Genomic DNA, 10,168 nt, shown 5'->3' on the forward strand with positions numbered 1-10,168 from the left:
CGGGGGGTGGGTGGCAGGAACCACCCCCCCCGAGAGCCCCCTTTGCTGCGGAGGAGAAGGATGCTCTGATTTGGGGGAGTCAAGTGAGGTACCAGTGGAGGGGTCACGACAACCCCCCCCTTTCCTCTGTGACTCGACACTAAAAGGGGAAATCGGGAGGCAGGAGCCCCCCCCATGGGACACCAGGGACCGGGAACAAAGGAACCGTAATTTCAGGGAGTGCAGCATGTAAAACCGCCAACCCCCCTCCCCTCCGGAAACAAAAGGCCGCAGCATCTTGGGACCCCCCCAGCCCCGCTGCCAAGGGCCCCAGCTGCAGATGGGGGTTCATGGGGGGCTGATACAGTGAGTTCCTGAAACCTTGGTGGGCGGGGGGGGAGCCTGGGTCTGGAATAGGCGGGAGGGGCAGGTTGGGAGGTCCAGCCCCTCTGGAGCAGGTGGGCTGCAGTGAGGGCACAAGATGGGCACAACCCCCCCAGAGCACTGTGGGGCTGCCCTACAGCCAAGTGCAACTGTGATTATCTCCCCCCCCCCGCCACATGGGGCCCCTAGGGCCAGCCCCCCCACCAACCAGGCAGGGAGCCCAGGGGCCCACATGGCAGGGGAAAACCTGGCCCAGGATTCAGTGGGTTACAGCACAGGGGGGGTTGGGAGCCAGGATTCCTGGGTTCTCCCCCCAGCTCTGGGAGGGGAGCAGTGGGGGGATAGGTGCCCGGACCCCTGGGTTCCACGCAGTCAGGGACACAGACACAAGCTGAGTGGGTTTTATTTAGAGCCCTTGTCAGGTCACGCCGGAGGGTCTGCCCCGTGCAGCGGGGGGGGTGTCCGTCCCACGCCGGGGGGGGCCGTCCATCCCGGGCTCAGGCACTGCTGGTGACGCACTGGGCCCCCAGGCTGCCGAAGGAATCCCGCTCCCACTCGCTCATGAGGGCGAAGTGCAGGGGCCGCTGGCAGAAATGGCAGGCGGAGGACGCGGGGGGCTGCAGGGGGAGCCCCACATCCTGCCAGCCCTGCACCAGGCGCTCTGGGGGGGGAGATGGGATGAGACCTCTGTGCCCCCCCAGGTACCCTGCCAGCCTCCCTCCGCTGCCCCAATCTCCCCTCCCCCTGGGATCTTCATCCTTCACCGACTGCCCCCACCCAGGTACCCTCCCAGCCTCCCCCCGCTGCCCCAATCTCCCCTCCCCCTGGGATCTTCATCCTTCACCGACTGCCCCCCCCAGGTACCCTGCCAGCCTCCCCCCGCTGCCCCAATCTCCCCTCCCCCTGGGATCTTCATCCTTCACCGACTGCCCCCCCAGGTACCCTCCCAGCCTCCCCCCGCTGCCCCAATCTCCCCTCCCCCTGGGATCTTCATCCTTCACCGACTGCCCCCACCCAGGTACCCTGCCAGCCCCTCACTGCACCAGCTGTGAGTGTGTGGGAGGGGGACTGGCGTGTAACCCCTGACCTCTGTCCCCAGCCCCCTCCACTGCCCCAATATCCCCTCCCCCTGGGATCTTCATCCTTCCCTGACTGCCCCCCCCAAGTGCCCCTGCCCAGCCCTCACCTCGCTCCCATTTACCCCCCCCAGCTCCAGATGGCCCGTCCCCTCCCCCCAGCCCGCTGCCCTCACCCACGAAGTAGTCCATCATGGGGGGCGTGTGGTGGGGGGAGGGCGCCAGGCGCAGCAGCTCCTCGCCCCGGGGCACCGTGGGGTAGTTGATGGCTTGGACGTAGATGTTGTGCTGGGACAGGAGAAGGTCACAGAGCCGGGAGTTCAAGGCCGCGTCGCCCACCTGCAGGGGGACAATCGGAGAGACAAGGGTGGGACCCAGGAGTCTGGGAAATACCCGCTCCCGCCTCCACACCACATACACCTCCCCGCTCTCCTCCTGGGGTCCTGGCTCCCAGCCCCCCTGCTCTAACCACCAGGCACCACTGCCCTCCCAGAGCCGGGAGAGAACCCAGGAGTCCTGGCTCCCAGCCTCCCTGCTCTAACCACCAGGCCCCACTGCCCTCCCAGAGCCGGGAGAGAACCCAGGAGTCCTGGCTCCCAGCCTCCCTGCTCTAACCACCAGGCCCCACTGCCCTCCCAGAGCCGGAAGAGAACCCAGGAATCCTGGCTCCCAGCTCCCCCTGCTCAAGCCCCCCGCCCCGAGGACCCAGGCGTCCGGCCGTACCCGGATGGGGATGATGTGGCTGGGGCACCTGACGAGGGGCAGCCCCGCGTCCATCAGCAGCTGCCGCATGTGCTTGACGTTGCGCTGGTGGGCCCGGCGCAGCCCCCGGCCCTCGGGCCCAGCCAGCACCCGCAGCGAGGCCAGGGCGCCGGCCAGCACCGGGGGGGGCAGCGAGGTGGTGAAGATGAAGCCAGCCGCGTAGGAGCGAACCGTGTCCACCAGGGCCGCCGTGCTGGCGATGTACCCCCCAACGCAGCCGAAGGCCTTCCCTGGGGGAGAGAGCAGGGTGAGACAGTGCCCCTGGCGCCGGGGCCAGGCCCTGCTGGGAGAGCCCCCCGCCCCACAGCACAGCGCCCCCTGGCGCCGGGGCCAGGCCTGCTGGGAGAGCCCCCCGCCCCACAGCACAGCGCCCCCTGGCGCCGGGGCCGGGCCCGCTGGGAGAGCCCCCCGCCCCACAGCGCAGCGCCCCCTGGCGCCGGGGCCGGGCCCGCTGGGAGAGCCCCCCGCCCCACAGCACAGCGCCCCCTGGCAGCCGGGGCCGGGCCCTGCTGGGAGAGCCCCCCGCCCCACAGCACAGCGCCCCCTGGTGCCGGGGCCGGGCCCGCTGGGAGATCCCCCCAATCCACAGCACAGCGCCCCCCTGGCGCCGGGGCCGGGCCCGCTGGGAGGAGCCCCCCGCCCCACAGCACAGCGCCCCCTGGTGCCGGGGCCGGGCCTGCTGGGAGAGCTCCCCGCCCCACAGTACAGCGCCCCTGGCGCCGGGGCCGGGCCTGCTGGGAGAGCCCCCCGCCCCACAGCACAGCGCCCCCTGGCGCCGGGGCCAGGCCTGCTGGGAGAGCCCCCCGCCCCACAGCACAGCGCCCCCTGGCGCCGGGGCCGGGCCCGCTGGGAGATCCCCCCAATCCACAGCACAGCGCCCCCTGGCGCCGGGGCCGGGCCCGCTGGGAGAGCCCCCCGCCCCACAGCACAGCGCCCCCTGGTGCCGGGGCCGGGCCTGCTGGGAGAGCTCCCCGCCCCACAGTACAGCGCCCCCTACTGCCCCAGCCCCCACCTGCTGGAGAGAGCCCCCTGGCCCACAGCACAGCGCCCCCTGGTGCCAGGGAGACGCCCCCTGACTAGGCCCCTGCTCAGTCTCCTGCCCCCCAGCATCCCCCGCCCTAGGGTGCCTCCCCCCCGACTCACCCAAGGTGCCGGAGACAATGTCGACCTTGCCCAGCACCCCGTCACGCTCCGCGATGCCAGCCCCACGGGCGCCGTACAGCCCCACGGCGTGAACTTCGTCCACGAAGGTGAGGGCGCCGTGCTCATGGGCCACGTCACACAGCTCCTCCAGGGGGCAGATCCCACCTGCGAGGGGAGAGGGAGCAGCTGTGGGGGGTCCCTGGGACACAGGGGCAGGGCACAGGGGTTCTGGGATGCAGGGGGGGGGCCCTGGGATGCGGGGGGAGGGTGGGACCCTAGGGGGGCAGGGGGTGGGTCCCTGGGACCCTTGGGGGCAGGGCAGGGGGGGTCCCTGGGATGAAGGGGGAGGGTGCCACCCTGAGGGGCAGGGCAGGGGGATCCCTGGGGGGTGAGGTGGGGGGGTCCCTGGGATGTGGGGGCGGGGTGGGGGGGTCCTGGAGGGAGGGGCGGAGGGGTCCCTGGGATGGGAGGGGAGGGTGGGACCTGGGGGGCGGGGCAGGGCGAGGGGATCCCTGGGATGCAGGGGGAGGGTGGGACCCTGGGGGGCAGGGCGGGGGGACCCTGGGATGTAGCAAAGCGGGGCTGGGGGGGGGTCGGTGGGCTGCGGGGAGGAGGACGGGACCCTACCGTCCATGGAGTGCACAGTCTCAAAGGCCACAATCTTGGGGATGCCAGGGGGGCTGCGGCTCAGCAGCTGGGCCAGGTGCTGGGGGTCGTTGTGCCGGAAGACGTGTTTGGGGACCCCGCTGTTGCGGATCCCCTGGATCATGGAGGCGTGATTCCCCGCGTCTGAGAAGATCTCACAGCCTGGGAGCGGGGCGGGGGGGGTGTTAGTGCTGTGACTAGAACCCAGGCGTCCGGGCTCCCAGTCCCCCCGCTCTAACTCCCAGCCCCGACTCCCCTCCCAGAGCTGGGGCAAGAACCCAGAAGTCCTGGTTCCGCCCCCCCCGCTCTAACCACTAGCCTCCACTGCCCTCCAAGAGCTGGGTAGAGAACCCAGGAGTCCTGGCTCCCAGCCTCCTGCTCTAACCACTAGCCCCCACTCCACTCCCAAAGCCAGGGAGAGAACCCAGGCGTCCGAGTACCTGGCATCATCCTGGCGAGGGTGAAGAGGGTGGAGTCGTTGGCAACGTAGCAGGAGGAGAACAACAAGGCGGCGTCTTTGCGATGGAGCTGGGCCAGCTCCCGTTCCAGGTCCACATGGTACTGGCTGGTGCCCGAGATGTTCCTGGTGCCCCCGGCCCCCAAGCCATGGTGCTGCAGGGCGTCCCTAGAGGAGAGAGAGAGGTCAGCACACAGGGCTGGGCTAGCAGGGGCTGCGGGTCGGGAGTAAGGGGCACTGGCAGGGCTGGGGGGGAGGCCAGGGCTGGGCTAGCAGGGGCTGCAGGTCGGAAGTGAGGGACATTGGCAGAGCCAGGCGGGGAGCCCAGGGCTGGGGCGGGGGCAGGGGGCTGCGTGTCAGGAGTGAGGGGCACAGGCAGGGCCTTGTGGGGGAGCCCAGGGCCTAGAGGGGCTGCAGATGGGAGTGAGGGGCAACCGCAGGCTGGGGGGAGCCCAGGGCTGGGCTAGCAGGGGCTGCGGGTCAGTTGTGAGGGGCACCGGCAGAGCTGGGGGGAGCCCAGGGCTGGGCTAGCAGGGGCTGCGGGTCAGTTGTGAGGGGCACCGGCAGGGCTGGGGGGAGCCCAGGGCTGGGCTAGCAGGGGCTCCGTGTCGGGAGTGAGGGGCACCAGCAGGGCTGTTGTGGGGAGCCCAGGGCCGGGCTGGCAGGGGGCTGCAGGTCGGGAGTGAGGGGCACCCTCTCACATGGCAGCCTGCAGCACCCGTGGGTGGCGGCTCATGGCCAGGTAGTCATTGCTGCACCAGACCGAGACCTCGGGGCCCGCGGCCTCCCGGGCGAAGGGGAAGGCATCCGCCCGGCGCGTCACCGTCTTGAAGACGCGATAGGTGTGATCCCGGCGCTTGGCCTCCAGCCGCCCCTCCAGGAAGGTATCATAGGAGAAAGCTCCGGATCCTGGTGGGGGACAGACAGAGTCGGAGACAGACCCCCCAGACACAGCAGTTCCCCCCTCGCTTCCCCCCCGACACAGGGGGTTCCCCCCTCGCTTCCCCCCCAGACACAGCAGTTCCCCCCTCACTTCCCCCCAGACACAGGGTTCCCCCCTCGCTTCCCCCCCAGACACAGTAGTTCCCCCCTCGCTTCCCCCCCAGACACAGGGGTTCCCTCCCTCGCTTCCCCCCCAGACACAGGGGTTCCCCCTCTCACTTCCCCCCCAGACACAGGGTTCCCCCCTCGCTTCCCCCCGACACAGCAGTTCCCCCCTCGCTTCCCCCCCAGACACAGGGGTTCCCTCCCTCGCTTCCCCCCCAGACACAGCAGTTCCCCCCTCACTTCCCCCCAGACACAGGGGTTCCCCCCTCACTTCCCCCCCAGACACAGGGGTTCCCTCCCTCGCTTCCCCCCCAGACACAGGGTTCCCTCCCTCGCTTCCCCCCCAGACACAGTAGTTCCCCCCTCACTTCCCCCCCAGACACAGGGGTTCCCTCCCTCACTTCCCCCCCAGACACAGGGGTTCCCTCCCTCACTTCCCCCCCAGACACAGGGTTCCCTCCCTCGCTTCCCCCCCAGACACAGGGGTTCCCCCTCTCACTTCCCCCCCAGACACAGGGTTCCCCCCTCGCTTCCCCCCGACACAGCAGTTCCCCCCTCGCTTCCCCCCCAGACACAGGGGTTCCCTCCCTCGCTTCCCCCCCAGACACAGCGGTTCCCCCCTCCCTTCCCCCCCAGACACATGGGTTCCCTCAATCGCTTCCCCCCCAGACACAGGGGGTTCCCCCCTCACTTCCCCCCCAGACACAGGGTTCCCTCAATCGCTTCCCCCCGACACAGGGGTTCCCTCCCTCGCTTCCCCCCCAGACACAGCGGTTCACCCCTCGCTTCCCCAGCAAACACAGCGGTTCCTCCCTCGCTTCCCCCCCAGACACAGTGGTTCCCCCCCTTCAGAGCAGTGAGGAGAGAGGGGGGCGCAGAGCAGGGGTGGCACAGAGCAGTGGGGTGGAGGGGCACAGAGCTGGGGGGTGCATAGCAGTGGGGTGAGGGGGAGCACAGAGCAGTGGAGGGAGGGCCCTGAATCCACGGGTCCCACTCCCACAAGCGACCCTGGCGTCTAGGACCGGGCCGGGTAATCAGCTAGGGAATATCCCCGGCTCCCATGAGCTCTGTTCCAATTGGGAATGGTGCAGAGACGGGCCAGGAAACAGATCCAGGGGCTGGAGGAGCCACCGCAGGAGAGACTGAAAGTTCAGCTTGGAAATGAGTCGCCGGAGGCAGGAGGCGAGCACGGGCTCTGAACTTGGGACTGGTGCAGAGAGAGGGAACCAGGGGGCGTCATTCACCCCTTCCCATAACACAAGGACCAGGGGCTCCCCACGAAATCAAGAGGCAGCAGGTTTCATGCAGACACAAGGCCAGAGGTCTTCACGCGGCACACGGCCAACCTGCGGCACTCCCTGCTGCAGGATGTTGTGAAGGCCAGAACTATAAGTGGGTTCAGAGCAGTTCCTGGAGGCGAGACCCAGCAATGGCTGGTAGCCAGGATGGGCTGGAGGCAACCCCACGCTCTGGGTGTCCCTAAATCTTTATCGGGCTCACAGTCAAGCTGGGCTGGTTTTTCCGAAGGGATCCGCTCCAGGAATTATTTGGCAGGGGGGACGTTCTCTGGCCTGCACTATGGGGGTGGTGGTGTCACTTCTGCACTGTGGAGTGTCTATGAAGAATGAGGGGAGATTTGATAGCTGCTTTCAACTACCTGAAGGGGGGTTCCAGAGAGGCTGGAGCTCGGCTGTTCTCAGTGGTGGCAGATGACAGAACAAGGAGCAATGGGGGAGGTGTAGGTTGGATAGTAGGAAACACTATTTCACAAGGAGGGTTAGAACTGGTGAATGAAATTGTTTTTAACTGTTCACTTTAGTCATGTAACTTCATAAACAAAGTTTTAGGAATGAAACAAGGTTCGTTCATGGAACCGGTTCCCCCAAGACCTGGCTAATTGACAGTGGAGATGCTGGCTAAGAGCCGGAGCTGTTCAGTCAGCTGCCCTTGTACGTTTCACTAGCAGTCCAAGTCCTGCTTAAATCACTGAGACTGGCACTGTTTCACTATTGTAACTTCTGTTCACCATTCGCTACATGTGCCTACATTGTAACTTCTGTTCACCATTCGCTACACGTGCCGACACTGTAACTTCTGTTCACTACTCACCATTCACTACACGTGCCTACATTGTAACTTCTGTTCACCATTCACTACACGTGCCTACATTGTAACTTCTGTTCACTGCTCACCATTCACTACACGTGCCTACATTGTAACTTCTGTTCACTGTTCACCATTCACTACACGTGCCTACATTGTAACTTCTGTTCACTGTTCACCATTCACTACACGTGCCTACCTTGTAACTTCTGTTCACCATTCACTACACGTGCCTACACTGTAACTTCTGTTCACTGATCACCATTCACTACACGTGCCTACATTGTAACTTCTGTTCACTGCTCACCATTCACTACACGTGCCTACATTGTAACTTCTGTTCACTGCTCACCATTCACTACACGTGCCTCCACTGTAACTTCTGTTCACTGTTCACCATTCAGTACACGTGCCTACACTGTAACTTCTGTTCACTGTTCACCATTCACTACACGTGTCTACACTGTAACTTCTGTTCACTGCTCACCATTCACTACACGTGCCTACATTGTAACTTCTGTTCACTGCTCACCATTCACTACACGTGCCTACATTGTAACTTCTGTTCACTGCTCACCATTCACCTACACTGTAACTTCTGTTCACTGTTTGCCATATTGGAATCCAAACCCCATTTTAAAATACTCATTCCATTTCATAAAAGCTTCCTCCAACCCTCCTTTTTGCAAACCCTGCTGCACTCTCATTAGTTTAGGTTAGTTGTGTGACTGAGGTGTGGATGGACGATGGACTCAACCTCCAGCCCCAGCCTGTCCTGATGAAACAGAGTTCACACCCCGCCAGCTGAAGCTGCAGACAAGAGCCCTAACAAAGTAAGCAGAGTCCACCCTAAACAGAAAAGCTACAACAGAAGGAAGATCAAAGCCAGGTCCCAGGCTGACAGTCAGGCCTGCAATTGATGGCGATCAATCACCAAACCCAGAGGCAGTGACACAGCAAGACCTATAGACTCTGGATTCAGACTAAAGCCCACAAAAAGGATGGGTGAGATGGGAGACTTTAGGGTGTAACATTCTGCTGCCAACATGGAAGGGCATTGGTGCAGGCCCAACAGAGACTCAGCTCATCCTTGTGCCCGGCCATCCTGGCCAGTTACCGCCACAAGCTACGAACCCAAGCTGGGAAATCAAGCCACGAACTCAGGCTATGTCCAGGACTATGCAGCAGCTGCAGAACATCTGATGGATGTGTGTGTGAATGTGTGTGTGTGTGTGTGCACGTAGGTATGAGGTATAATATGTGTGTGTGTGTAGGTATTAGGTATAGTGTGTGTGTTTGTATAGGTATTAGGTATAATGTGTGTGTGTGTGTGTGTAGGTATTAGGTATAGTGTGTGTGTGTGTGTGTAGGTATAATGTGTGTGTGTATAGGTATAATATGTGTGTGGCTGTGTGTAGGTATTAGGTATAGTGTGTGTGTGTGTCTGTGTGTCTGTGTGTAGGTATTGGGTATAATGTGTGTGTATAAGGATTAAGATATTAGTTACTGGTCATAAATCAAGTTGTTATCATAATAAATGTGGCATCTTTGTCTTGTCCCCTGAAAAGCTCCTGTGTAGTTTTGTCTGTATAACAGAGGGTGGTGAAGCACTGGAATGGGTTCCCTAGGGAGGTGGTGGAATCTCCTTCCTTAGAGGTTTTTAAGGCCCGGCTTGACACAGCCCTGGCTGGGATGATTTAGGTGGGGTTGGTCCTGCTTTGAGCAGGAATGTAAGAACATAAGAACGGCTGTACCAGGTCAGACCAAAGGTCCATCTAGCCCAGTATCTGTCTACCAACAGTGGCCAATGCCAGGTGCCCCAGAGGGAGTGAACCCAACAGGTGGTGATCAAGTGATCTCTCTCCTGCCATCCATCTTCATCCTCTGACGAACAGAGGCCAGAGACACCGTTCCTTACCCAGCCTGGTTACTAGCCATTTATGGACTTAACCTCCATGAATGCATCCAGTTCTCTTTTAAACCCTGTTATAGTCCCAGCCTTCACAACCTCCTCAGGCAAGGAGTTCCACAGGCTGTGCGCTGCGTGAGGAAGAACTTTCTTTGATTTGTTTTAAACCTGCTGCCTATTAATTTCATGTGGTGACCCCTAGTTCTTGTATTATGGGAACAAGTAAATAACTTTTCCTTATTCACTTTCTCCACATCACTCATGATTTTATAGACCTCTATCATATCCCCCCTTCGGCTCCTCTTTTCCAAGCTGGAGAGTCCTAACCTCTGTAATCTTTCCTCATATGGACCCGTTCCAAACCCCTAATCATTTTAGTTGCCCTTTTCTGAACCTTTTCTAGTGCCAGCAGACCTTTTTTGAGGTGAGGAGACCACATCTGTACACAGTATTCGAGATGTGGGCGTCCCACGGATTTATAGAAGGGCAGTGAGAGATTCTCCCTCTTATTCTCTATCCCCTTTTTAATGATTCCTAACATCCTGTTTGCTTTTTTGACCACCGCTGCGCACTGCGTGGACATCTTCAGAGAACTATCCACATGATGCCAAGATCTTTTTCCTGACTCGTTGTAGCTAAATTAGCCTACCATCATATTGTATG

At 62.2% G+C, this 10,168-nt stretch overlaps 1 protein-coding gene and 2 long non-coding RNA genes across 3 annotated transcripts in view; 1 reads left to right on the top strand and 2 right to left on the bottom strand.

The window, feature by feature from the left end:
• Positions 1-750: 750 nt before the first annotated feature.
• On the bottom strand, positions 751-5,380 carry LOC127036446 (5-aminolevulinate synthase, erythroid-specific, mitochondrial-like). Its single transcript, XM_050927387.1, has 7 exons — positions 5,148-5,380; positions 4,430-4,614; positions 3,972-4,151; positions 3,345-3,509; positions 2,163-2,431; positions 1,616-1,778; positions 751-1,024 (listed from the first exon to the last, which is right to left on the bottom strand). Exons 1-7 carry the CDS (start codon positions 5,180-5,182, stop codon positions 861-863), a joined length of 1,161 nt encoding a protein of 386 aa, XP_050783344.1. The 5' UTR covers positions 5,183-5,380; the 3' UTR covers positions 751-860.
• LOC127036486 (uncharacterized) overlaps positions 982-10,168 on the top strand; it is an 11,585-nt gene continuing 2,398 nt past the window's right edge. The window contains exons 1-2 of the long non-coding RNA XR_007770136.1: positions 982-1,064; positions 1,145-1,223. This is a non-coding gene — a long non-coding RNA (uncharacterized LOC127036486). The remainder of the gene's footprint in view (positions 1,065-1,144; positions 1,224-10,168) is intronic.
• Positions 7,366-8,346, bottom strand: LOC127036478 (uncharacterized). The gene is made up of 3 exons (XR_007770097.1): positions 8,181-8,346; positions 7,834-8,144; positions 7,366-7,795 (listed from the first exon to the last, which is right to left on the bottom strand). It is a non-coding gene; the product is annotated as an uncharacterized LOC127036478 (long non-coding RNA).

Source organism: Gopherus flavomarginatus, chromosome 18 (assembly GCF_025201925.1).
Source record: "Gopherus flavomarginatus isolate rGopFla2 chromosome 18, rGopFla2.mat.asm, whole genome shotgun sequence".
In the NCBI taxonomy this organism is placed as follows: Eukaryota; Metazoa; Chordata; order Testudines; family Testudinidae; genus Gopherus; species Gopherus flavomarginatus.

Excerpts from the sequence above, each read along its gene's own strand:
- LOC127036446 (XM_050927387.1), bottom strand. The coding sequence starts at position 5,182 with ATGAGCCGCCACCCACGGGTGCTGCAGGCTGCCAT. Across the intron at positions 4,615-5,147 it reads CGGGTGCTGCAGGCTGCCAT|GGACGCCCTGCAGCACCATG; the intron begins GTGAGAGGGTGC and ends TCTCTCCTCTAG. Across the intron at positions 2,432-3,344 it reads CATTGTCTCCGGCACCTTGG|GGAAGGCCTTCGGCTGCGTT; the intron begins GTGAGTCGGGGG and ends TCTCTCCCCCAG.